Source organism: Leopardus geoffroyi, chromosome A1, assembly GCF_018350155.1.
Source record: "Leopardus geoffroyi isolate Oge1 chromosome A1, O.geoffroyi_Oge1_pat1.0, whole genome shotgun sequence".
Taxonomy (NCBI): domain Eukaryota; kingdom Metazoa; phylum Chordata; class Mammalia; order Carnivora; family Felidae; genus Leopardus; species Leopardus geoffroyi.
Genome location: NC_059326.1, coordinates 92,059,312 through 92,086,289, shown reverse-complemented (window position 1 = coordinate 92,086,289; position 26,978 = coordinate 92,059,312). Strand labels below are relative to the sequence as shown.

Below are 26,978 nucleotides of genomic sequence, written 5' to 3'. Positions count from 1 at the left end.
CTCAGGAGTTCGAGCCCCACTTTGGGCTCTGCACTGACAGCTTAGAGCCTGCTTGGAATTCTGTCTCCCTCTCCCCCTGCCCCTCCCCTGTTCACTCTCTATTTTTCTCTCAAAATAATGATACAATGAATATAGGGATTTCAAATTAGTGTTTTCGTTTTCTTTGGGTGCCCAGTAGTGGGATTACTGGACTGTGTGGTATTTATATTTTCAAGTTTTTGAGGAATCTCCATATCATTTACCACAGTGGTTGCATCAGTTTACATTCCCACCAATAATCTCAAGAGTTGCCTTTCTTCACATCCTCACCAACACTTGTTTTTTATTGTCTTTTTGATTCTAGCCATTCTGACTCATGGGGGGTGATATCTCATTGTGATTTTGCTTTGCACTTCCCTGATGATTAGTGATGGTGAGCATCTTTTCATGTGTCTGTTGGCCATCTGTTTGTCTCTTTGGAAAAATGTCTATTCAGGTCCTCTGTCTATTTTTTTATTTTTTTAATGTTTATTTAATTTGAGAGACAGAGAGGGAAGGAGGATGGGAGGGGCAGAGAGAGAGGGAGAGACAGAATCCAAAGCAGACTCAGCCGAAATCAAGAATTGGACGAGAACTGAGCCACCGAGGCGCCCCTTCTATCTGCTTTTTAGTCATATTGTTTGGGGGTGGGGGGTGGGTTGTTTCTTCTTGTGAGATTTGTTGGTGTGGAATTGTATGAGCTCTTCATATATTTTAGATATTAACCCTTTATCAGATACATCATTTGCAAATATTTTCTCCCATTCAGTAGGTTGCCTGTGCATTTTATGGATGGTTTCCTTTGATGTGCAAAAAGCTTTTCAGTTTGACACGGTCCCGACAGTTTAATTTTGCTTTTGTTTCCCTTGCTTTCCCTTTCATAAATATGTTTCTAAGATCAATGCCCCAGAGATTGCTGTCTATGTTATCCTTTAGAAGTTTTTTTTTTTTTTTTTAGTGTTTATTTATTTTTGAGAGAGTGAGAGAGAGAGGCAGATAGACAGCCAGAGACAGAGACAGAGCAGCGGAGGGGCAGAGAGAGACACACAGAATCCGAAGCAGGCTCCAGGCTCTGAGCTGTCAGCACTCACGAACCGCGAGATCATGACCTGAGCCACAGTCGGACGGCTAACCCACTGAGCCACCAAGGTGCCCCATTCTTTAGAAGATTTATTATTTTATTTTTTTTCAATATATGAAATTTATTGTCAAATTACTTTCCATACAACACCCAGCGCTCATCCCAAAGGGTGCCCTCCTCAATACCCATCACCCACCCTCCCCTCCCTCCCACTCCCCATCAACCCTCAGTTTGTTCTCAGTTTTTAAGAGTCTCTTATGCTTTGGCTCTCTCCCACTCTAACCTCTTTTTTTTTTTTCCTTCCCCTCCCCCATGGGTTTCTGTTAAGTTTCTCAGGATCCACATAAGAGTGAAAACATATGGTATCTGTCTTTCTCTGTATGGCTTATTTCACTTAGCATCACACTCTCCAGTTCCATCCACGTTGCTACAAAGGGCCATATTTCATTCTTTCTCATTGCCACGTAGTACTCCATTGTGTATATAAACCACAATTTCTTTATCCATTCATCATTTGATGGACATTTAAGCTCTTTCCACAATTTGGCTATTGTTGAGAGTGCTGCTATAAACATTGGGGTACAAGTGCCCCTATGCATCAGTACTCCTGTATCCTTTGGGTAAATTCCTAGCAGTGCTACTGCTGGGTCATAGGGTAGGTCTATTTTTAATTTTTTTGAGGAACCTCCAAACTGTTTTCCAGAGTGGCTGCACCAGTTTGCATTCCCACCAACAGTGCAAGAGGGTTCCCGTTTCTCCACATCCTCTCCAGCATCTATAGTCTCCTGATTTGTTCATTTTGGCCACTCTGACTGGCGTGAGGTGATATCTGAGTGTGGTTTTGATTTGTATTTCCCTGATGAGGAGCGACGTTGAACATCTTTCCATGTGCCTGTTGGCCATCCGGATGTCTTCTTTAGAGAAGTGTCTATTCATGTTTTCTGCCCATTTCTTCACTGGATTATTTGTTTTTCGGGTGTGGAGTTTGGTGAGCTCTTTATAGATTTTGGATAGTAGCCCTTTGTCTGATATGTCATTTGCAAATATCTTTTCCCATGAAGATTTATGATTTTAGATCTTATATTTAGGCCTTTAATTCCTTTGGGGTTTATTTTGTGTATGGTGTAAGAAAGTGGTTCACTTTTTTTTTTTCTTTTTTTTTTGCATATAGCTGCCAGTTTTCCCAACACCATTTATTGAAGAGATTTATTTTCTCCATTATATATTCTTGCTTCCTTTGTTGATTAGTTGACCATATAAATGTGGGTTTATTTATGGACTCTATCCTGTTGCATAAATCTATGTAGCTCTTTTTGTACCATTACCATACCTTGTAACCTTTTTGATTTAAAGTCTATTTTGTCTGATACTAGTATAGTCTCCCTGCTCTATTCTGATAACTGTTTATGTGGAATAGCTTTTTCTATTCTTGCACTTTCAAACCTATTTTTGTCTCTGGGTCTAAAGTGAGTGTCTTATAGACAGCATATAGTTGGGTCATGATTTTATCCATTTTCCCAACCTTTGTCTTTTGATTAAAGAATTTAATGCACCTACATTTAACTTTTTTTTTTTAACATTTATTTATTTTTGAGAGACAGAGAGAGGCAGATCATGAGCAGGGGAGGGGGAGAGAGACACACACACAGAATCCAAAGCATGCTCCAGGCTCTGAGCTGTTTGTTAGCACAGAGCCCTATGCAGGGCTCAAACTCATGAACTGCGAGACCATGACCTGAGCTGAAGTCGGAAGCTCAACTGACTGAGCCATCCAGATGCCCCTAATGCATCTACATTTAAAATAATTACTGAGGGGTGCCTGGGTAGCCAGTCGGTTAAGCATCCGACTTTGGCTCAGGTCACAATGTCACAGTTTGTGGGTTCGAGCCCATCCAGCTCTGTGCTGACAGCTTGAAGCCTGGAGCCTGCTTCGGATTCTGTGTCTCCCTCTCCCTCTGCCCCTCCCCCGCTGGCACTCTATTTCCGTCTCTCAAAAATAAATAAACGTTAAAGAAATTTTTGAGTAATTACTGATACGGGGATGCCTGGGTAGCTCAGTCAGCTAAGTGTCCAACTCTTGATTTTAGCTCAAGTCATGATCTCATGGCTGTGAGATCGAGCCCTGCATTGGGCTCTGCACTGAGCGTGGAGCCTGCTTGAGATTCTCTCGCTCCCTCTCCCTCTGCCCTCCCCTGGCCTCTCAAAAAAATTTAAAGTAAATGCTGATAAGGAGGGACTTCTTTCTGCTGTTTGCTATTTTGTTTTCTATTTGCCTTACAGCTTTTTCTGTCCCCCACTTCCTACATTTACTGTCTTCTTTGCATTTAGTTCATTTTTTAGTAGTGAATCTTTTAAATTCCTTTCTCAATTCCTTTTGTGTATTTCCTATGGCTATTTTCTTTGTGATTACCACCGAGATGACATTTAACATCCTAAAGTTATCTCACTCAGATTTGAATTTATACCAGTTTACCTTCAGTAACACACAAAAACTCTGCTCTTGTAACAGCTCTGTTCTTACCTATCCGTTGTGGATATCACAGAATTATAACTTTATTCATTGTGTGTAATGGTTACTTTTCCTATAAAAAGAAGCTGTTGAAACATGCAATAAATTGAATAAATCTCAAGAGAGTTATGCTTAGTGGAAAAGACCAATCTCAAAAGGTTGCATACTGTATGATTCCATTTATAGAACATTCTTGAAATGACAAAATCATAGAAATGTAGAACATAGACTCGTTGTTATCTGGGGTTAAAGATGGGGTAAAGGAGTAGGAAGGTAGGCTACAACAGGTCAATATTATATTCCTGTGGTGATGGAAATGTTCTGTGTCTTGACTGTATCAACGTCAATGTCTTGTTTGTGATATTCCATTATACTTGGGCAAGATTTACAATGGGGGAAACTGGGTAATTGGTACACTGGATCTCTCTGTGTTGTTTCTTGCAACTGTGTTGTTTCTTGTGAATCTATAATTATCTCAACATAAAAAGTTTAATTTTACAAATACTATAAGCTCTTATAAAATATTATCATTTATTAACTCTGCAATCATTTGTTAATTCTGAATGATGGTTACATCAACACTAATAGCATGTAGTTGTAATGACACCAAGAAAAACACAATCAGCAATTCACAGAAGAAATCAAATGACCAATAAGACATACTCAGTATCTGAGGAAACAAAAATTAAAAGGACGGGAGGGAGCCGAGGTGGCTCAATTGGCTAAGCAGCCAACTTCGGCTCAGGTCATGATATCATGGTTCATGGGTTGGTGCACCGCGTCAGGCTCTGTGCTGACAGCTTAGAGCCTGGAGTCTGCTTCAGATTCTATGTCTCCCTCTCTCTCTCTCTCTCTGCCTGTCTGTGTGTGCTCTCTCTCAAAAATAAATAAATAAACAAAAAAGAAAAAATTAAAAGGGTGGGAAGGAAAGGAAATAAGTGGTAAATAAAGGGAAATACAACTTTTCATCCACTGATTTTGCAAAGATTAAAAAGCTTGAAAATGTTTGACCAGAGGGTGGAGAATAAGCACCAGGACACACTGTTGCTGAGACTGTAAATTGGCACAAAGTTTGAAAGGACAATTTTGTGATCTCTTATCAAAAAACTATGTCCTACAGTAATGCTTTTTTAGAAAATGAACATGAATTTTTATTTCAGCAATACAAAAGAGCAAATAATTAGGGGGGAAGAAAATTTAACCACTTCATCAGAGGAATGGTTAAAAAAATAAGGTACTGTATGAACCACGATTATGTTATATTGTTACTGTTAAGAAAAATGGTGGGGCCTCTGGGTAGCTCAGTCACTTAAGCATCTAACTCTTGATTTCAGCTCAAGTCATGAACTCACAGTTCCTGAGATGCAGCCCCATATCGGGCTCTGCAGTGACAATGGGGATCCTGCCTGTGATTCTCTCTCTCTCTCTCTCTCTCTGTCCCTCCCTCCCTCCAAAATAAAAGAAAAAAAGAAAAATGAGGTAAAGACTTCCAATGAGGGGGAAATGTCAACACATTCTCATCAAATGTTCTTCTTAGGGCCAAACAAAACACCAAAGAGGATGTAAATTAGAGAGAACACCTATGATTTCTGTAAAACCTTGACATGGCACAATCATAAACTGCTAACTCCAAGACCTGCCAAAATACGGTAGAATTTGTATAAAATCCAGGAAGGACAGTAAAACCAGGGTATTCAGACCTCTGCTGATCTCACACTGAGCACAGAACTCTCCAAAACGGGGTGACTCTGCCCCAAGACCCCCATTAATACTCCTTTACCTGGTTGGGAAGGGGGGGCTGGTTCCTGGAGCCATACAGACCAGAGTAGATGAGATTTAGGAGTGGATGGGTTTGGGACGCAAGGAAATGGTAAAGAGAGTCTCCCAGACTTTGTTTGTTTTGTTTTGTTTTAGGTTTATTTATTTTGAGAGAGAGACAGAGAGAGAACAAGCAGGCGAGGGAGAGAGGGAATCCCAAGCAGGCTCTGCGCTGTCAGCGTAAAGCCTGACATGGGGCTCAAATCCACAAACCGTGAGATCATGACCTGAGCCGAGATCAAGAGTCGGACGCTTAAAGGACTGAACCACCCAGGTGCCCCCCTCTTTTTAAATTTTTTTTTTTTTTTCAAAGATAAATTCGTGCACTCTTGCAATGCCGAGGAAAGTCAGGGATCCTCGGTTTCAATCCTGTATGAGCTCATGATTCACTGCGACCACAAACATACTGCAGATACTTGCAGCATCTGTAAAAAGCTGAGAATCGCTACCACTTGCCGAATCACCAAGAAGATACACGCAAAGGTTTCAATTCAGGAGCGCCAATTCGACTCCAGGCAGTAGCAGCTCCCTATTCTGGTAATGCCCGGCAGAGGCCGCGGGGCATCTCGGGACTTGTAGTCCAGCTGGTCGAACTCGCTATCCCGGCATGTCCCGCGGCGGCGTCAAGGTTACCACGCGCCGCCTGCTGCGTCTGCCGAGACTAGAGTAGGGTGGATGCCAAGTGCGAGTGGGAAGGGTGTTTTGCGCCCAGTGAAGGCGGGCTTGACTTCCATATCGGGGAGACCACAAAGAGCTTTATTGAAGAGATTCCAGACGAGACCATAATTATAGGTGCGGGCGGAGGGGGAGAGTTTGGAACAAGACCTTGGGGTGGGGAGAGTCAGCTCTTCCAGAGCCGGGAGCAGCCGGTCTCGCCGCGTCCTGGCGTGGGCCGACTCCATGCCACCTCGCGCTCATCTGACCTCCAGGAAACTACCGGACGCATCTGTATGACAAGCAGCGGAGGAGTACCAGCCGGCCACCCCCGGGCTCGGCATGTTCGTGGAGGTGAAGGACCCAGAGGACAAGGTGAGACGATCCCAAAGCCCGCGGAGCCCTCCGCCCTGCGCTTAGGCGCCAGACCAGGCAGGTGCTGGTACTTCCCCTCCCAGTTGCCGCATCTGCTGAACTGCTGAAGACAGTTGGGTGTTGTGAGAAGATCGCGCCCGGCTTTGCGCTCTAGGCCAAGCTTGGGCTGCTGCAGTGCTAACCTCTTACCGACTGCTGCGTGACTCTGCCAAGTCACTGAGCTTCCCTGAGCCGGTTTCCTGGTCTGTGAAATGGAAACTCACCTATCTTACAGGTGTGGTTGGTGCCTTAATTGTGGTGCTGGCAGTCAAAGAATTTTGTCAACTCTAACGCTGTGGCATCCAGACTTTAAGGTTTCACAGGACAGAGTGCTTTCCAAAACGAAGAAGCAACTGTTAGTTTCGCCAGATAAGGATATTAAAACAAAGGAAAACAAATCTTTAGTTGTCCCCTTTCATTTAACAATGGAGTCACCCCAAAAGAGTTGAAAGAGCAGGAGCTCTGAATGAAGGAAAGCCCTTCCCAGAAGCAGTCACATCTCAGCCGCTTCTCAGACTCTTCTCCCTTGCTAGATAAGCTTTTTTTTTTTTTTTTTTTTTTTTAAGAGAGAGAGTGTGTCCCTGCAAGAGAGGGGGAGAGGAGCACAGAGAGAATCTTAAGCAGGCTCCATGTTCAACGTGGAGCCTGTGGCAGGGCTCGATCCCATGACCCTGGGATTATGATCTGAGCAGAAATCAAGAATCCTCTGCTCAATCACCTGAGCCACCCAGGCACCCTGTCAGATAAGTTTTCGGCAACTGCTGCTGAGCATCTCTGGACCTTCCTTTTAGTGTTGTGGAGTGCCTAAGGCTCTGTTTGCTAACTTTGGAGGCAGTGAGAGCCTTAAGCCCTGTTTCCTTCCAGCCCCATCCTCCTTGTAACACTCGCTGAAGCCCCTTCTCTCTAGGTCATGTTGGTGGGGCAGTATGGCTGAAGGCAGGTTCACTTTCACCTCCCATACCCCCAGCGAACACCATATCTGTCCTGTGGTCTCTCTTAGAGTCAGGATTATGATATAGTGGCCTCCTTTCAGTTTCCCCAAATTGCCATATTCTTTTTTGCCTTAGGGCTTCTGTAGGTGCTGTTCCCTCTGGCCAGAACACACTTCTTCCAGCTAACTCCTAATCATGAATGCAATTCTAAAAAGCAGCATTTCCTGACCATCTAGACTAGGCTAGAGTTCCAATCATGTCAATCTTAGTGCACAGCCTTCTCCTCAGAAGCATGCATCACCCTTAGCTGTTGTTCAAGCCCTGCCTCATTTGGTGTCAGACCAGAGGCTCCGTGTGCAAGAGTGTGCCTTTCTGGATCACTCTGCTTCTCCTGTGGCAGACAGCAGAGCATCCCCCCCTCCCCCCCCACACACACACATATGCACCAGCTTCAAGTAAGGGTAATGGACCCTATGATCACATACTCTGGTTACTCTCTAGTGGTTTCCCTCAGCCTTCAGTTCAGTCCATTCATACTTTCCAGAGGCCAGTCATGACCACACCCACAAATGAGCAACATCTCCAAGGCTTGCAGTGTCCCTCAAGAGTATCTTAGGGGAGGTTGTGTCTGTCCCAGGGGCCAAGAGCAGGGTTTGTCACAACTTCCCCCTCCTAATGGGGAGTCTCCCTTGGCCTTGATGATTTGGACTTGATTTTCTTGATGAGTGAGCTTCCTTATGACAGAAAACATCGGATTCATATGAGCGCTGACTATATTCCAACAGAGCAACCAGCAGAGGGCTTGGTAAAACGTGGGCTAGATCAGGCAGATGCAGTGGGTACATAGATGCCTGGTTATCTATACTTGTGTGCGCATGTGAAGGCTGAGTCACAGGAATGCTGAACATAATGGAAACAATTACTTCCAATCTTGTTTAAGAAAAAGAAAGGAAGGAAGAGAGAGGGAGGGAAAGAGGAAGTAAGGAGGGAAGAAAGAGGAAGAAAGAAAAAGGAACAAAGAGAGAAAGGAAGGAGGGAAGGAGGGGGAAGAAGGAAAGAAAAGAGAAAAAGAATCTCCTGAAAAAAATCAACCAGTGACATCACAAAGAGAGACACAGATTGGCAGAAAATAGTAGGAAGACAGAGGTGCCCACCTGACCTCCTGGAAGAACCCAGCAGTCCAAGTGGCTAGAATAGCACATGAACTTGACCCAACCCCAGAAAGAGACAGAGGATCCGCACAAGCACTCAGGTTACCCATAAGATGGACCCAAATTGGACTTTTCTGGAAAGGACTCCACAAGTTGCTAAGGCTTTTGGAGTACAAGCTTCCTTCACCCCATCCATTTTGGGATCAGCCCCCACCAGTACATGTGGGGCCTCACACACCTGTCAATATCTGGTTAGAAACAAAACACCGGAATGAATTGCAGAGTAGGAGGCAATAAATGCTTAGGTCAGAGAGTCTGCAGTTTATAATTCACTCTTAATTCTCCATCTTGGGATAGTTCATCCGTCTGGTTTAGCCTGGGGATGGGGGCACCATCACCCTCCTCAGCAGCACACAGCCACACAGAATCCTTCAGCTCCCCGACCAAGCGTTTAGTGGGAAACCCATCCTTTCCCAAGTGCTGGCTGAGAAACCAGTTCAAAGAAGTCCTCTGTCCCCCTGCCAGTAAGCAAGGAAGCCCTGCAGGGTTGGGGGGTTGGGAACCAGGAAATAGACCAAGCCAGGCCACTTCCCATCAGTGAACAGAAGGGGAATGAGTTGGGGCTGGGTTTCTGGGGCCCACCTACACCAGCTTCTTGGCTTTAAAGAAACTCTTGAGGTGCTGCATCTGCCAGACACCTGTGGCCACGAGGATGAAGGTCTGCAGAATGGACCACCACAGCACCCGCTGGTTGGTGCTCTCGCTGGTCTGCCGGAAGCGCTCCTCTCGCCACTGTGGGAGGGGAGAAGGGAGTAGATACACGTCCGGAACTGAATTGCACCCCCACCCACTCTGGGGGAAGAGCGGGAAGCTTCCCTTCCCAGGAGGTGACACATCCCCCGTCCCAACTGTGCCAGCCCAACCCAGCCCCTCACCCTCTGGTATTCCTGCTCCTTCTGGATCAACTCCACCTGCTCCACAAGCTGCTGGACACGCAGATGCAGCTGGGTCAGCTTGTCCTTGGCTGCAAACTCCGTGTAATCGTTGGTGCGTTCACCCAACTGCATATCCAAGTGAATGGCCTGGAACGGGGGAACCAAGGGTGGGAGTCAGGGAGCTTAGCTCCATGGACCTGCTGGAAATCTAGCTTCTGCATCCCAGCCTGGGCCTGACACTGTTCCTCACACACCAACTTGTTGACTGGCCTTGCTGTGGGCGTCCAAACACCAGATCGGGACTCGGCTTGTGTGGAGTTGTATATTCAAAACACCAAGGATAGGGACAACATGTGCAAAGGAAACAGAGGTAAGACTCTGAGGCAGTTTACTAAAAGTCCTGTATTGGGAGATGACAATGGAGAGGCCTGAAGCAATCAGCAGAACAGCTCTGAATTTCACATGGTGAAACTCAGTCTGTATCCTAGGGATGGGGCAGGGAGCCGAGGGAGGATTTTAAGTCACGGTAACACCCTCCCAAGGTCTCCTTTTATCCTCAAGATCTGCTCCCCATGTGCTTACTTCATGTAAAGTCCCAGCCCTACTCAACAGGCACCACCCACTGCACCCTTCTCACTCTAGAGGCAGAGAAATTGAGCCCCTGGGGACCATGGACCTCCCACCTGCCACACTCACCAGCTTGCCATCATAGAAGAGGGCGAACCGGATAGACTCAAGGTGGAGGCAGATCTGGTGCTCTCCTGGAGACTGGGAGGTGAAGGTGAAGCTGCCCTGAGGGCCGTACTGACGGGCCAGAAGGTTCTAGAGGAAGCAGCCTCCGGTGAGCACAGAGATGTTAGCCATACACCTGCTTCCAGGAGAATTGTAGGGGTATCCCAGGTCTACACCCCCACAGGCCAGAGGGGACAGTGTGAAAGAAAGGACATCAGTTTGGCCAGAAATTCTCAGATCCCAGCATTGCCAATACAGAGTGCAGTTTGCAAAGAGCATGGCCCTCCTTAAGCTATTCTGCCTGTGAGAAGACAGATCCTTCTGTGAGAAATGAAGGACTAGAGAAGGCTACACATTGACTCTGGGGGCCCGGTGGAAGGCTGCAAGGAGTAAAGGCCTGCCTCACCTTGTTCTCTGGGTCCTTCACAAACACGAATAAATTGATCCACTGGGGGGAGGGCTGGTACTTTTCCATAGCAGGGTCGTATAGCTCCGTCTTGTAGTTACCTAATGGAGAGGCAACGGAGGTGCAATCCCATCCATACCCATGATGGAGTCCCAGTGGTCAGGGGAGGAACAGAAGATCTTGAGTCTGAGGAGACCGACCACGGCCCTCGGCCTCTCCTCCCTTCTCCGGCCCCACTTCTCTGCCATCATTCCAGTCTGGTTCAGACTAGCCTCCTAGGGCCCCCATCCCCGGCACAGGCAAGAGAAAGGATGCCTTGGCCAGACTACTGTCCACCCATCCCTCTGAGCCCTACCCCCGGCAGAGGAGGGAAGATATGGACCTGAGCTGGTGCCACCCATTTCCCTCCCCTATCAGGACTCTAGGTGGAGGGAGGGCAGGGCCAGGACTGGCCGAGACGCGCACCTATGACCACGGTACCATCGGGGATCTCCTGGATGAAGCACTTCTCCTCCAGCTCGCGGACCTCGAGGTAGAACGCGTCCCCGGGGCCCATCAGCGCCAGCAGCTGCCCCAGCAGCAGCGGCAGGGCCATACCGGTTGCCCGCGCTGTGCCCCATCCCCGCCCGGGGCCAGCCCGGGGCCCAGCTCCTCGCGCCCCGCAGGCCCCCGCCACCTTCCCAGGCGAGTCCTCCAGTCTCCGCGCGGAGCCTGCGGAGACTGCAAACTCGCGCACGGACTACAACTCCCGGGAGCCCTCGCGTGGCCCCGCCCCCGGCGCGTTCCCGCCGACCCACGCTGCTGAGGGGCCAAGCGAGACCCCCCCCCCCCCAACAACCTGGAGGAACGCTCTGGAGCGCTTTCCGCCACCGGGCATCTCTTAATCCACGCAGAAACCCGGGGAGGCGTAGCTGCGGGTAGCCCATCTTGCCGATTGGGGTAACAGCTTCAGGGGCCCTCTGCAACATGCGGCTCAGCCACCCCAGATGTGTGCTGAAAGGATGGGGATAACGGGACGTTTATGACCTGGGCTTCCACCTAGAAGAGTTTAGGATTGATTAGGGGAGAGGGGGTGACATGGTGACATGGAATGAGAAGAGAAGCCCTGTGGGGTTTAGAGGCTGAAGCAGCAATTCAGGAAGGGGAGAGGGAAATGTCGCGGCTTTCGTGGAAGCGGTAGATTTGACTCAAGCCTTGAAGGATGATTAAGATCTCCCTGAGCAGCGAAAGACAAGAACAATTTAGGCAGGGGGGGCCTAGGATTGCCTAGCAGCCAGTAGGCCAGTTAAGGAACTAGGGGAAGAAAAGTTACAGGAACTTTGAGGGTGAAGGTAATTGGGCCTAATCTAAGGGCACAGGAGGTGCCAGGCCCACATAACACGGGAGCCCTTCATCCAGTGTACTTCCGTCTGCACTAGGAACCAGGAAGAGGTTGTGGGTGAGCCTGGAGGGGAGAGAAGATAGCAGGAAAGCCACTGGAAAATGATAGCAGTACACAACCGAAAGGGGTGGGAGAGTGGAGCCAACATGACAAAATGGGAGCGGAGAAAAAACAAATCTAGAGAATTCCAAAGCCCACAATGCCCTGTGAGAATAGTGTAGACCCAAACATGTCAGTAGAAAGATGTAGTTCAACCCAGGTAGTGGGATGAAGTCTTCCACCACCTAGTGCCTGTGGTGCTAAGAGATGCTCATTAGTTTATTCTGCAACCTGTGGTGGTGGTGGTGGTGGTGATGATGATGATGATTTTTTTTAATAAGTTTTTTTTTTGAGAGGGGCACCTGGGTGTCTCAATAGGTTAAGTGTTTGACTTCGGCTCAGGTCATGGTCTCGTGGTTCATGAGTTCAAGCGCCGCATCATGCTCTGTGCTGTCAGCTCAGAGTCTGGAGCCTGCTTCAGATTCTTTGTCTCCCTCTCTTTCTGCCTCTCTTCAGCTCGCTCGCTCTCTCTCTCTCTTGAAAGTAAATAGACATTAAAAGAAATTTAAAAAATTTTTTTAATCTTTATTTATTTTTGAGAGAGAGACAGAGTGTGAGCAGGGGAGGAGCAGAGAGAGAGAGGGAGGCACAGAATTCAAAGCAGGCTCCAGGCCCTGAGCTGTCAGTACAGAGCCCGACACGGGGCTGGAACCCATGAACCATGAGATCATGACCTGAGCCAAAGTCTGACACTCAACTGACTGAGCTACCCAGGCACCCCAAAAGAAATTTTTTTTTAAAATAAGTTGTTTTGAGAGAGAGAGAGAGCACGTTTGAGCAGGGGAGGGAGAAAGAGAGACAGAGAATCTTAAGCAGGCTTCACACCCAGCATAGAGCCCAACATGGGGCTTGATCTCATGACTGTGAGATCGTGACCTGAGCAGAAAATTAAGTCAGACACTTAACCAACTGAGCCATCTAGGTGCCCCTTTAAATAAGATTTTATTTATTTAAGTAATGTCTACACCCAACATGGGGCTAGAACTCACAACCCTGAGATCAAAAGTCACATGCTCTCCCAACTGGAGCTAGCCAGGCACCCTGATGATCATCTTTTTTGTTCTTTAATGCCCGGCACTATTGTAATCACTTTTTTTTTTTAATTGATTCCTTTTATGTTTTATTTATTTTTGAGAGAGCACAAGGGGGGGAGGGGCAGAGAAAGGGGACAGAGGATCAGAAACAGGCTCTGCACTGACAGGCTTACAACAGTGAGCCCGATGTGGGGTTCAAATTTCACGAACCGTGAGATCATGACCTGAGCCGAAGTCGGACGCTCAACTGACTAAGCCACCCTGGTGTCCCTGTAATCACTTTTTAAGTTCACTAAGTGAACTAATCTTTTAAAAATTGTTAGGCAGACTCTAATGCTATTCCAGTTTAATAGCTAGAGAGGGAAACAGCTGCAAAGTTGAGTAAAAACTTGCCCAAGATCACCCAGTTGATAAGTGGCAGGCATTTGCTGACACGAACTCTGGTCCAGGTGTTATGACACGTGTTGGACATGAAAATGAATTAGACCTGTCATCTGCCATCTAAGAGCCCACTGAAAGAAAAGGAGCAATTACAATACAGTGTTTTAAGACTGATAATATATTTTAGTTACTGGAATTGTCCCCTCATTTTAATGGTGTGGCTCGTTGACAATCCTAGGAGAGTGTTTCTTACTTCCTCATTTGGAATGACTATTAAACAAAAATGACAGATTCAGATATTAATAACAGTCACGTTTTATAAAGGCCAAATAAACAAGAGCTGAAAAGCATCTGTTGATTTGGGAACTAGTCGTCTACCAGGGAATGTAGCTACAGCTGGGGGCAAAGGCAGAAAAGGGAGGACTCAGGTTTGGGAGACAGGGGTGCTGTCCTTGGTCCTGATTGTTCTCTGAACCAGCACTACCACCACCTGGAGTAAAGTATTGGCTTTGTTCTGTTTCCAATAAAATTTGCAATCCCTCACAAGCCAATACTCTTATAAAATACAATTAAAAATGAAACTAATCATGTGCTTGGATATCACATCAATGTTAAACTTCTATAAAAGGTTCTAAAAACTCAATTTCTGTACTTAAATCATTGCAGACCTGTAACAAACATGGATGGACCAGTGGCAGCCCCCACACCCCACTATGAGTAACCAGTCTTGCGTGGAAGTGGTCCATTGATCAGACTACTCACAGAAATCCCCCAAAGAGTAAAAAGTGGAAAATGCTTGCATCAAAATACATGTAAGGAGATAGTGCACCAGTGAGATTTCAAAGCCCAGAATCCAGATATTAAGAAGGGGGAATATGACTGCCCAAGGAGTAAAAGTGTTTTGTTAAAAATAGAACAACCTATTTCTGATCGATGACGAGGCTAGGAACATAAGAGCAATGAACCCACCAGTCTGCGATCCTCCCACTTGACAAAAAGCTCGTTCCACAATTGCTGCCAAGACCACTGAACCTGGGTGCCATTTGCAAGATTAAAAGAAGACACTGGGGTGCTACATCTACTCGCCCCATCTGTGGTTCACCCAAGACCTCAGAATTTGATGGGTTTTTTTTTAATAGGAGAGATTTATTTGAAGACATATTACAGCATATAAAACTACATAAAGACTTAATTTTCCACTCAAACACTGGTAGATTTGATATAATTCATAATAAAAAAAAACTTTTTAAAATTTTATGTATTTTGAGAGAGGGGAGAGGGACAGAGAGAATCCCAAGTAGGCTCCATATTGTCAGCTCAGAGCCTGATGTGGGGCTTGATCCCACGAACTGTGAGATCATGACCTGAGCCGAAATCAAGAGTCAGATTCTTAACCGACTGAGCCACCCAGGTATCCCTCTCACCACTCTTATTTAACATTGTATCAGAAGATCTAGTAACTGTAAGAAGGCTAAGAAAAAAAAAGGCATGCGGATGGGAAAGGAAGAAATAAAACTGTCCCTATTTGTAGATGACATGATTATATATTTAGAAAAGTCTAAGAAATCCATAGATTTCCTAGAACTAATAAATGAATTCAGCAAGTTTGTATAACATAAGAGCAACATGTACAAATCAATCACATGTCTACATACTAACAATAAATATAAGGAAACCAAAATTAAAAACAATATGATTTATAGTCAGTTCATAGAAAATGAATTACTCACGTGAAATCTTAACAAAATACGCATAAAATCTGTTTGCTGAAAATTACAAAATTCTGATGAAGAAAAAGTCAAAGAAGACCAAATAAATGCAGAGACATACTGTGTTCATAGATCAGAACACTCAACATAGTAAATATGGCAATTCTTTCCAAACTATTACCCAAGTTTAACACAATTCATGTCAAAGTCCCACCAGGAGTTTTGTTTTATTTTAATTTTTTCAATTTATTTTTGACAGAGAGAAAGACAGAGCATGAGCAGGGGAGGGACAGAGAGAGAGAGGGAGACAGAATCTGAAGCATGCTCCAGGCTCTGTGCTGTCAGCACAGAGCCCGATGTGGGGCTCGAACCCACAGACCACAAGATCATGACCTGAGCTGAAGTCGGACACTCAACTGACTGAGCCACCCAGGCGCCCCAGGAGTTGTTTTTTTTTTTTTTTAACATAGACAAGATTATTCTAAAATTTACATGGAGAGGCAAAGGAACTAGCATAACTAAAACATTCGTGAAGAAGAATAAAGTGGCAGAAATCAGTCTACCTGATTTCAAGACATTGTATGCCTTAGTCAAAAAATCAAAACTATAGGGGCACTAGTGTGGCTCAGTTGGTTAATCATCCAACTCTTGATTTTGACTCAGGTCACGATCCCACAATTTGTGGGATGAAGCCCTGCATTGGGCTCTGTGCTGACAGTGTGGATCCTTCTCGGGATTCTCTCTCCCTCTCTCTCTCTGACCCTCCCCTGCTTGCGCTCTCTCTCTCTCTCTCTCTCTCTCTCTCTCCCACCCTCCCCCCTCTCAAAATAAATAAATAAAAACTTTTATTTTATTTATTTATTTTTTTTATTATATGAAATTTATTATCAAATTGGTTTCCATACAACACCCAGTGCTCATCCCAACAGGTGCCCTCCTCAATACCCATCACCCACCCTCCCCTCCCTCCCACCGCCCATCAACCCTCAGTTTGTTCTCAGTTTTTAACAGTCTCTTATGCTTTGGCTCTCTCCCACTCTAACCTCTTTTTTTTTTTTTTTCTTTTTTCCTCCCCCTCCCCCATGGGTTCCTGTTAAGTTTCTCAGGATCCACATAAGAGTGAAACCATATGGTATCTGTCTTTCTCTGTATGGCTTATTTCACTTAGCATCACACTCTCCAGTTCCATCCACGTTGCTACAAAAGGCCATATTTCATTTTTTCTCATTGCCACGTAGTATTCCATTGTGTATATAAACCACAATTTCTTTATCCATTCATCAATTGATGGACATTTAGGCTCTTTCCATAATTTGGCTATTGTTGAGAGTGCTGCTATAAACATTGGGGTACAAGTGCCCCTATGCATCAGTACTCCTGTATCCCTTGGATAAATTCCTAGCAGTGCTATTGCTGGGTCATAGGGTAGGTCTATTTTTAATTTTCTGAGGAACCTCCACACTGCTTTCCAGAGCGGCTGCACCAATTTGCATTCCCACCAACAGTGCAAGAGGGTTCCCGTTTCTCCACATCGTCTCTAGCATCTATAGTCTCCTGATTTGTTCATTTTGGCCACTCTGACTGGCGTGAGGTGATATCTGAGTGTGGTTTTGATTTGTATTTCCCTGATAAGGAGCGATGCTGAACATTTTTTCATGTGCCTGTTGGCCATCCGGATGTCTTCTTTAGAAAAGTGTCTATTCATGTTTTCTGCCCATTTCTTCACTGGGTTATTTGTTTTTTGGGTGTGGAGTTTGGTGAGCTCTTTATAGATTTTGGATACTAGCCCTTTGTCCGATATGTCATTTGCAAATATCTTTTCCCATTCCGTTGGTTGCCTTTTAGTTTTGTTGGTTGTTTCCTTTGCTGTGCAGAAGCTTTTTATCTTCATATGGTCCCAGTAATTCACTTTTGCTTTTAATTCCCTTGCCTTTGGGGATGTGTCGAGTAAGAGACTGCTACGGCTGAGGTCAGAGAGGTCTTTTCCTGTTTTCTCCTCTAAGGTTTTGATGGTTTCCTGTCTCACATTCAGGTCCTTTATCCATTTTGAGTTTATTTTTGTGAATGGTGTGAGAAAGTGGTCTAGTTTCAACCTTCGGCATGTTGCTGTCCAGTTCTCCCAGCACCATTTGTTAAAGAGGCTGTCTTTTTTCCATTGGATGTTCTTTCCTGCTTTGTCAAAGATGAGTTGGCCATACGTTTGTGGGTCTAGTTCTGGGGTTTCTATTCTATTCCATTGGTCTATGTGTCTGTTTTTGTGCCAAAAAACTTTTAGAATATATCCTGCACCAAAGTAGTACATTTGTTACAATCAATGAACCTACATTGACACATTATTTTCACCCAAAGTCCTTAGTTTACATTGGGAGTCCATCTTGGTGTTTTACATTCTATGGTTTTGGACATGTATCTACCATTATAATGTCATATAGAATAGTTTCATTGCCCTAAGAATACTCTGCACTCTGCCTATTCATCCCTCCTCCTCCCTTCCTGGCAACCACTGATCTTTTGCCTTTTCTAGAATGTTACATGGTTGGAATCATACAGTAACAGCGTTTTTTGGATTGGCTTCTTTCACTTAGCAATATGCATGTAAGGTTTCTCCATGTCTTTTCATGGCTTGATAGCCCATTTCTTTTTGGCACTAAATAATATTCCATTATCTGTATGTACCAGTTTATTTGTACACTCACTTACTGAAGGACATCTTGGTTGCTTTCAAGTTTGGGCAAGTATAAATAAAGCTGCTACAAATATCTTTATGCAAGATTTTGTGTGGACATAACTTTTCAATTTATTTGGGTAAATACCAAGGAGCCCTATTGCTGGATTACATGGTAAGAGTATATTTAGTCTTATAAGAAACTATCAAACTATCATCCAAAGTGGCTGTAACATTTTGCATTCTCACCAGCAATGAATAAGAGTCCCTGTTGCACCATAACCTTGCCAGCATTTGGTGTTGTCAGTGTTTGGATTTTTATCATTCTAATAGGTCCCTGGTGGTATCTCATTGTTTCAATTTGCATTTCCCTAATGACATATGATCATAACCAGGTTTTCATATGCTTTTTTTGCCATGTATGATCTTCTTTGCTGAACAGTTTGTTCAGATCTCTTGCTCATTTCTTCATTGGGTTATTCATTTCTTACTGTGGAGTTTTAAGGGTTCTTTGTATATTTTGTTGTTTTTTGTCTGTTCTTTGTATATTTTGGGTAGCAATTATTTCTGATATACATCCTTTACAGAGATTTTCTCCCAATTTATGGCTTGGCTTCTCATTCTCTTGAAAATAGCCTTTTCTATTATTTTTTTTTAATGGTCATTTATTTTTGAGAGCAGAGACAGAGCATGTGTTGGGTAGGGGCAGAGAGAGAGGGAGACACAGAATCTGAAGCAGGCTCCAGGCTCTGAGCTGTCAGCGCAGAGCCTGATGAGGGGCTAGAATTCACAAACCATGAGATCATGAGCGGAGCCGAAGTCGGACTTAGCCACACAGGCACCCCTTGAAGATAGCCTTTTCAACAAGTGATGCTATAGTTATTTGCCATCCTTTCACACACACACACACACACACACACACACACACACACACACACACACAAGACTTGACTTATACCTCACACTTTATTAAAAAAATGAACTCAAAATATAGATTTAAATATAAAGTATAAAACTATAAAGCTTTTATTTTTTAAATGTTTATTTATTTTTGAGAGCATGAGCAGGGGAGGGGCAGAGGGAAAGGGAGAGCAAGACACACAGAATCTGAAGCAGGCTTGAGGCTCTGAACTGTCAGCACAAAGCCCGATGCGGGGCTCGAACCCACCGACAGCGAGATCATGGCCTGAGCTGAAGTTGGCCGCTTAACCGACTGAGCCACCCAGGGGTCCCTAAATTCCTCTAAATTAGTAGTTAAACATGTAAATTCATTTCCCACGTTCTTCTGTGTATATTTTACAGCTATTTTCTTTGTGGTTACCATGGGGGTTACATTTAATATCCTAAAAGTTAAAACATTCCAATTTGAATTTATACCAGTTTACCTTCAGTAACACCCAAAAACTCTCTGCTCCTTTTAACAGCTAGCTCTGTTCTCACCCTTTTCTGTGACTGATATCAAACAAATTATATGTATACACATCGTATGTAGTAGTTACTTTTTTTGCTATAATTGTTGATACAAGCAATAAACTGCTTAAATGTCCAGAGAATTAAGTAAGTGAAAAAAGCCAATCGTAAAAGGTTATATACTGTATGATTCTATTTATACATTCTTGAAATGACAAAATTATAGAAATGAAGAACACAGATCAGTTGTCTGAAGTTAAGGAGACGGTGAAAAAGAGGTGCCTGGATGGTTCAGTTGGTTAAGTGGCTGACTTCAGCTCAGTTCATGACCTCACAGTTCTTGAGTTTGAGCCCCACATCAGGCTCTCTGCTGTCAATGCAAAGCTTGCTTCGGATCCTCTGTCTCCCTCTCTACTCCTCCACGCACTCTCTCTCTCTCTCCCAAAAATAAAAATTTAAAAACAAAAAAACAAAAAAACAAAAAAAACAAGGAGCGCACCTGGGTGGCTCTGTTGGTTGAGCGTCCAACTCCTGATTTTGGCTCAGGTCATGATCTCATGCCTTGTGATTTCAAGCCCCACATAGGGCCCTCTGCTGTTAGTGAGGAACCTACTTCAGATCCTCTGTCTCCCTCTCTCTCTCTGCCCCTACCCCACTCTCACACATCTTCTCTCAAAAACAAATAAACATTAAAAAAAAAAAAAAAAAAAAGGAAAGGATGAAAGAATAGGGAAGTGAGTGGGGCTTTAACACACAACATGAGGGATCCCTATGGTGATGGAAATGTTCTGTGTCTTGACTATCAATGTCAATGTCTTGTTTGTGATATTGTATTATACTTGGGCAAGATATTACAATGGGGGAAACTGGGTAATTGGTACACTGGATCTTTCTGCATTGTTTCTTGCAACTGCATGTGAATCTATAGTTATCTCAACATAAAAATTTTAATTTTACAACTACTAGAAACTGTTATTATAAAATGTTATTGTTTATCAATTCTGTAATCATTTGTTAATTCTGTGTGATGGTTACATCAACACTAATAGCATGTAGTTATAATAGCATTAAGAAAAACACAACCAGGGGCACCTGGCTGGCTCAATCAGCTTAGCGTCTGATTCTTGATTTGGGCTCAGGTCATGACCTAATAAATTGGTGGGTTGGAGCCCTGCGTTGGAGGCTGACATTGTGGAGCCTCTTTGGGATTCTCTCTCCCTTTCTCTCTCTGCCCCTCTCCTGTTCATGATCTCTCTCTCTCTCAAAAATAAATAAACATAAAAAAAAAAAAAAGAAAAAAGAAAAAGGTTGAGAACATTAGACCAGAGTGTGGAAAATAAGCATTAGGACACACTGCTGGTGAGACTGTAATTGGCATGAAGTTTGAAAGGGCAATTTTGTGACTTCATCAAAAAACTATGTCCTATAGTAATGCTCTTTTAGAAAATGAACAAGAGTGTTTATTGCAGCAATAAATGTAAGAGCAAATAGTAGGGGAAAAGAAATCTTAACCACTTTCATCAGAGAAATGGTTTAAAAATAAGGTACTGTATGAGCAAAGATTACATTATATTGTTACTGTTAAGAAAAAGGAGATCAAGACTTACAATGAGGGGGAAATGTCAACAGATTGCCATTAAACTTCCCTCCACAGGGCCAAACGAAATAACAAAGAGAAGCCGAAGTAGAGAGAAAACCTCCAACTTCTATGAAACCTTGACGAGGCACACAGTCACAAACTGCTGCCACAATACACTAGACTATGGATCAAATCCAGGAAGGACACGAAGGGCAGACTCAGACCTCTGTTCATTTCACACTGCGCGCAGAGACCTCCAAAACGGGGCGACCCTGGCCCAAGACCCCCAATACTCCTTTACTAGCGGGCCCCTGGGGCACCGAACCACCTTCTGAGAGAAGTCATCAGGGCAGTGCTCCGGCAGCAACACTCGCGTGGATGATGTCCGGTACTGATGAGAGTGCGGGGGGGATACCGGGGACCATACAGACCAGGGTAGACCAGATTTACCAATGGATGGGTTTCAGATGGCAAAGACGTGGTAAAATGAGACCTCAGCTTTTTGTTGTTGTTGTTGTTGTTGTTGTTGTTGTTGTTTTTGTACTTTAATTTTTTTTTTCCAAGATAAGTTGGTGCACTGTTTGTGTCACTTTTTAAAGTTCAGTTTTTAAAAATAGAAGAAAGCCCAGAGTGTCGGATGCAATCCCGAGGAAAGTCAGGGATCCTCGGTTTCAATCCTGTATCTGCTCGTTATTCACTGCGACCTCAACCAAACTGCGTTCCTTGGAGCATCTGTAAAAATTTTATAAACACTAGTAGTTGCCCCGCCGCCAGGGCGATTAACAAAAAAAAGGTTTCAACTCTTGGGCCGTAATTCGGAAGCAGGCAAAAGCTGCTCCCCAATCGGGTACTGCCTCGCCGCGGCCGCGGGGTATCTCGGGACTTGTAGTCCAGCCAGTCGAACTCGCTGTCCCGGCAGGCCCCGCAGCGGCGGCAGGGCTACGTGGCGCCGCGGGCTGCGACTGCGCCGGCAGGTGGAGCAAGATGGCTGCGGAGCAGGGCGTGAGGGTCGTCGGGCCCCGGCCCGGAGGGGGACTGGGAAGGGTGATTCGGGCCCTCGTGCTGCTTCTGTGTTTTGTGGCCCGCGGAGGCGCGCTTTACTTCCACATCGGGGAGACCGAAAAGAAGTGCTTTATTGAGGAGATCCCGGACGAGACCATGGTTATAGGTGCGGGCGGAGGGGGAGAGTTTGGAACAAGACCTTGGTCTTGGGGCGGGGGGTGCGGGAGAGTCACCTCTTCCAGAAAGGGGAGCAGCCGGTCTCGCCGCGTGCTGGCGTGGGCCGACTCCGCGCCACCTCGCGCTCATCTGACCTGGACTCGCCCCACTTCCCTCCAGGAAACTACCGGACGCAGCTGTATGACAAGCAGCGGGAGGAGTACCAGCCGGCCACCCCCGGGCTCGGCATGTTCGTGGAGGTGAAGGACCCAGAGGACAAGGTGAGACGATCCCAAAGCCCGCGGAGCCCTCCGCCCTGCGCTTAGGCGCCAGACCAGGCAGGTGCTGGTACTTCCCCTCCTAGTTGCCGCATCTGCTGAACTGCTGAAGACAGTTGGGTGTTGTGAGAAGATCGCGCCCGGCTTTGCGCTCTAGGCCAAGCTTGGGCTGCTGCAGTGCTAACCTCTTACCGACTGCTGCGTGACTCTGCCAAGTCACTGAGCTTCCCTGAGCCGGTTTCCTGGTCTGTGAAATGGAAACTCACCTATCTTACAGGTGTGGTTGGTGCCTTAATTGTGGTGCTGGCAGTCAAAGAATTTTGTCAACTCTAACGCTGTGGCATCCAGACTTTAAGGTTTCACAGGACAGAGTGCTTTCCAAAACGAAGAAGCAACTGTTAATTTCACCAGATAAGGATATTAACGGAAAGCAAAAGAAAAAAAAATCATTGATTGTCACTTTTCATTTAAAAAAAAAAAAAAAATTACCACACACAAAAAGGAGTTGAAATGGCAGGAGCTCTGAATAAAGAGCCCTTTCCAACCGCAGGCCCACGTCAGCTTCATTTTAGATTCTTCACCCCTGCCCCCAGAAGTTCTCAGACAAGCTTTGGCAACTACCGCCGAGCAGCTTTGGAGCTTTTAGTGTGTGGGGTGCCTATGTCTCTGTTGGCTAACTTTTGAGGCTCAGAGAGCCTGAAGACTTCTTTTCTTCCAGCCCCATCCTCTCTATAACACTCACTGAAGGCTTTTGTCTCCAGGTGATCCTGGCCCGGCAGTATGGCTCTGAAGGCAGGTTCACTTTCACCTCCCATACCCCCGGCGAACACCAGATCTGTCTTCACTCTAATTCCACCAAGTTCTCCCTTTTTGCTGGAGGCATGCTGGTGAGTGGACCCATATGGGACTCGTAGCTTTCAACCTCTAAACCCTGGTGGGGCCTGGAGACTGGCAGTGCTTTGGGTGTGAGATGAGTGTGTCGGATTTTGTGTCTCCTAATAATTTTGGGTTTCCGCTGAACATCTGGGCACAGTCCCTGAACTCCTTGTATGTGCCTTGGTCCAAGTGTCAGCCAAGTTTATTCATGCCTGTTTGCCTAGAGCCCCATAGGGGTGGACACTGTGGAGGCCTCAGCACTGGACGAAATGCACAAATGAAGGAAGGTAGGGGGACCAGCTGTCAGTGCCTGGCAGGAAGATGGAGCAGCGCTGCCCGATTTCTTTTTCTCTTCCTTGTCTGTCCCCAGAGAGTTCACCTGGACATCCAGGTGGGTGAACACGCCAACGACTACGCAGAAATTGCCGCCAAAGACAAGTTGAGTGAGCTGCAGCTACGAGTGAGACAGCTGGTGGAGCAAGTGGAGCAGATCCAGAAGGAGCAGAACTACCAACGGGTATGTGGTTGGGCCAGGAGCTCCTGGGTGGGCTTCTTCCCAGAAGCCTTCCCCTGGCTCAGCCAAGAGTGGCATGTGTGTCAGATTCATTATGAAAGCCAGGGGACTTAACTGTGCCGCTTTGCAAGTCTAAAAGGTGGGGTGGGCATCACTAACTCCAGTGTGTAACCAAGGAGACAGGCTCTTGAGAGGCCATCATTGCTCTAAATCCCAGTTACATGTACACAGTGACAGAGCGGGAATTGATATTAATACCTTGGGTGTTATTTCCATGGCTCCAGGTGCTTCCAGGACCAGCTGTTTCAAACTCATTTGTGTCCAGGAGCCAGGCGGTACCATGAATGAATCTGTGACCATAAGGACTGTTGTGTGTCTAATCCTCAGTGGCCTCGGTTAATTGTCAACCCAGGGTAGCCTTGCAGATAGATACGCTAGCCCTGGCTTTTAAGAGAAGCTACAGATCCAAGTGTTTTGATGTGAATTTTTACCAGGTTTTAACTATTGGCGAAACACATCCAGCCACTGGGCCACCAGTTTGCAACTTGTGCCCACAATCCTCGAGGAGCAGTTGGGGAAGACCTGGGCAGAGAGTTTAGAGCACGTGTACTCCTGAGTGCTATAGGGCAGCTCTGTCTGATGGGGTGATACTACTGGCACTTCACCTCCCCTCCCCCCCCCCCCCCCCGGCTCCAGGAGAGGACCAGGGGAGGGCTGTACCTGACACATGAGCAGACAGAGGTTGGTTGGTTGGTTTGAAGTAGGCTGCATGCCCAATGTGGAGCTTCAACCCCAAGAGTTGCATGCTCTACCAGCTGAGCCAGCCAGGCACCCCCAAGCAAACAGACTTAAATGAGTGGGTTCCTGGAGGTCATCTGGCTGGGGAGGATGAATACAGTCCCCAGATGGGGTCTCTGGCTCTTTGCAGACACTGATTGGAACCTGGGCATAGCTCCTTGATTCTGGGGCATCCTCTGCAAAGGGAACCCAGCAGTTAGAGTGGCGCCAGGTGGTGCCCAGCAAACTTAAGCTCCTCTTCCGCTCTCCCCTCCCACAGTGGCGAGAGGAGCGTTTCCGGCAGACCAGCGAGAGCACCAACCAGCGGGTGCTGTGGTGGTCCATTCTGCAGACCCTCATCCTCGTAGCCATCGGCGTCTGGCAGATGCGACACCTCAAGAGCTTCTTTGAAGCGAAGAAGCTGGTGTAGCCAGCTCACAGGCCATCCTTCCTCCCGGGCTGGGGGAGAAAGGGCCTCCTGGAACTGATTTCTCTCTAGCAGGAGGACTGGTTCCGAGCCATGGATGTCTGGAGGGGAAAGGGGCTACAGGCACCCCAGGCACAAGTTTAGGGCAGGAGCTTGGCTGGCTAATACTGAGCAGGTGGTGGGGCAATGCCTGTCCCCTCCCCTGGGCTCTAAGCCCTTTGCAGTAATCACCCAGGGTCTGGTGAAGCCACTGGGAGCCCCATTGGCACCTCAGAATCACAGTGTTACTGATCAGGGATGTGAGGCTGTTGTCTGGGGTGGCTGGGGAGGGGGGAGTGGGTAGGCACGCCAGTCTTTTTTTCTGTCTTCCTTTGCTAACTTGGGATTTGAGCAGGTTGGGGTGTGGCTGTGATTCCCTGCCACCCTGGGAACCTCACTGTACCCTCCTTGGGCCTAGACCCAGACTGCAGATCCAGGGTATGTGTGTCAATGGAGGGTGGGGTTGAGGGGGTTGCAGTGTGGGAAACTAGCCCTGAGGTTGACCTCAGCTTCTCAACATGGTTGTCCTTTTGGGGGCTTGAGGAACTGGGGTCAGGCCAGGCAGAGGCCTTGGTGCTGGCTGGGGATGGGGCCTGCAGAGTCTTAGTTACTGATTTCATTTTCAACAAGTCTAGGTTTGTTACATTGGTTTCCCAATAAAAAATAAAAAAATTCGCTTGTCCCACATAAAGTGTGCCACCGAGGTGCTCAGGGAACGTCAGTTCTTCTATGCAAAGCACTTAACATTCCAAGATGAATACCCACCTGTGAAGTTCATTCTTTCCCTCCCCTCTATACCTTTCTGTAGCAGGGGATAGTGGGTTTACCCAAGAGCATAAAACAAGTGAATGATGGGGGGTTGGTGCCTTGTTCAGGAAGGTAGTGTGCATTGAACAGAAGAGCACTGCGGGTTTGGGAAGGACAGAAATCCTTGGGCTGGCGGGGATGAGGATGTAGATGGTCTTAACCAACAGAATGGGATTTCAGGAGGACCTTGAAGGAGGATTCGGATGTAAGAAGGCAGAGCAGCCGTGGTTGGAAGCCCTGGCAGATGGTTGGCATGGAGGTGGACGGACATGGTTTCCACTGGAGTTTAGGGAGGGGGCTGAGGAAGCCGTTAAGGGAGGCTGGTTAGAGTTAGAAGAGACTCGCATATTACCCAGTGTTTGACACAGTTTTGGGTACAAGAACCGAAAATAAATTTGAGGAAGGTGAATCCACCAGGGTGTGAGAAAGAGACAGGCTGGGGAGGCCAGGCTGTGGACTACTTGAACTGACAAGGGGATATGGTCTGACCTCATACTACCTCCTAGACCTCTTCCACAATAAAAACAAAAAACTTGTTTAGAATAGCCTTAGCGTTACAGAAAATTCATGATGTTAGTTCTCCCTATTATTGTCATGCACCAGTATGGTACAAGTGTTCAAGTTAATGAAACAGTATTGATACATTATCTTAGTTTTATTTAAGTAATCTCTACACCCCACATGGGGCTCAAACTCATGACTCCAAGATCAAGAGTTGCACACTATTGAGCCAGCCAGGCTCCCAATACGTTATTTTTAACTAAAGCCCATAGAGTATGCAGATTTTCTTAGCTGTTGCCTAATGCCCTTTTTTCTGTCCCAGGATCCCATCCAGGACAAGTTACATTTCGCCCCTCCTTGGCTATGACGGTTTCTCAGACTTGCCTTGTTTTTTATTACCTTGACAGTTTTTAGGAGTACTGTTCAGGTACCTTGTAGAATTCCCTCAATTGGGATTTGTCTGCTGTTTTTCTCATGATTGAACTGGAATTCTGGGTTTTTGAAAGACCATAAAGGTGCCATTCTCATCCCATCATACCAAGGGTGCTTATTATTAACATGATTGTGGGTGTCAATGTTTAAAACTAATTAGGATTTTTATGTGAAATCTGATTTCTTGAGGCAAATCAGATCTGACGCTAGTGGGGCTTCATTCTGATGTAACAACAATTAGCAAGACTGAAGGGCAGCTGT

General features: G+C 46.0%; 2 protein-coding genes and 1 long non-coding RNA gene across 6 annotated transcripts; 2 read left to right on the top strand and 1 right to left on the bottom strand.

Moving 5' to 3' along the window:
* Positions 1-6,056: 6,056 nt before the first annotated feature.
* LOC123601972 lies at positions 6,057-21,291 on the top strand. Of its 2 annotated transcripts, XR_006714301.1 has the most exons (3): positions 6,057-6,455; positions 11,068-11,182; positions 20,984-21,291. It is a non-coding gene; the product is annotated as an uncharacterized LOC123601972 (long non-coding RNA). The 2 variants fall into 2 exon arrangements; XR_006714303.1 differs by lacking the exons at positions 11,068-11,182; positions 20,984-21,291 and adding an exon at positions 6,730-6,892.
* On the bottom strand, positions 8,876-11,365 carry LOC123601964 (transmembrane emp24 domain-containing protein 9-like). 3 transcript variants are annotated; one of them, XM_045485970.1, is made up of 5 exons: positions 11,116-11,364; positions 10,651-10,751; positions 10,209-10,334; positions 9,549-9,659; positions 8,876-9,369 (listed from the first exon to the last, which is right to left on the bottom strand). In XM_045485970.1, the coding sequence occupies exons 1-5, from the start codon at positions 11,243-11,245 to the stop codon at positions 9,220-9,222; spliced, it is 618 nt and encodes a 205-aa protein (XP_045341926.1). In that variant the 5' UTR covers positions 11,246-11,364; the 3' UTR covers positions 8,876-9,219. The 3 variants fall into 3 exon arrangements, with proteins under 3 accessions (XP_045341926.1, XP_045341916.1, XP_045341936.1); XM_045485960.1 differs by having other exon boundaries at positions 9,513-9,659; positions 11,116-11,362; XM_045485980.1 differs by lacking the exon at positions 10,209-10,334 and having other exon boundaries at positions 9,513-9,659; positions 11,116-11,365.
* A 518-nt stretch (positions 21,292-21,809) lies between the features above and the next one.
* TMED9 (transmembrane p24 trafficking protein 9) lies at positions 21,810-25,652 on the top strand. The gene is made up of 5 exons (XM_045485948.1): positions 21,810-22,076; positions 22,247-22,347; positions 23,106-23,231; positions 23,591-23,737; positions 24,792-25,652. Exons 1-5 carry the CDS (start codon positions 21,893-21,895, stop codon positions 24,939-24,941), a joined length of 708 nt encoding a protein of 235 aa, XP_045341904.1. The 5' UTR covers positions 21,810-21,892; the 3' UTR covers positions 24,942-25,652.
* Positions 25,653-26,978: the final 1,326 nt, after the last annotated feature.

What these genes read in the sequence shown, in the direction of transcription:
- LOC123601964 (XM_045485960.1), bottom strand. Translation starts at nt 11,245, where the DNA reads ATGGCCCTGCCGCTGCTGCTGGGGCAGCTGCTGGCGCTGATGGGCCCC. An exon ending in CGATGGTACCGTGGTCATAG is followed by an intron (nt 10,752 to 11,115) that starts GTGCGCGTCTCG and finishes CCTCTCCATTAG; the next exon opens with GTAACTACAAGACGGAGCTA. An exon ending in AGGAGCAGGAATACCAGAGG is followed by an intron (nt 9,370 to 9,512) that starts GTGAGGGGCTGG and finishes CCCCTCCCACAG; the next exon opens with TGGCGAGAGGAGCGCTTCCG.
- TMED9 (XM_045485948.1), top strand. Translation starts at nt 21,893, where the DNA reads ATGGCTGCGGAGCAGGGCGTGAGGGTCGTCGGGCCCCGGCCCGGAGGG. An exon ending in GGACGAGACCATGGTTATAG is followed by an intron (nt 22,077 to 22,246) that starts GTGCGGGCGGAG and finishes ACTTCCCTCCAG; the next exon opens with GAAACTACCGGACGCAGCTG. An exon ending in AGGAGCAGAACTACCAACGG is followed by an intron (nt 23,738 to 24,791) that starts GTATGTGGTTGG and finishes CCCCTCCCACAG; the next exon opens with TGGCGAGAGGAGCGTTTCCG.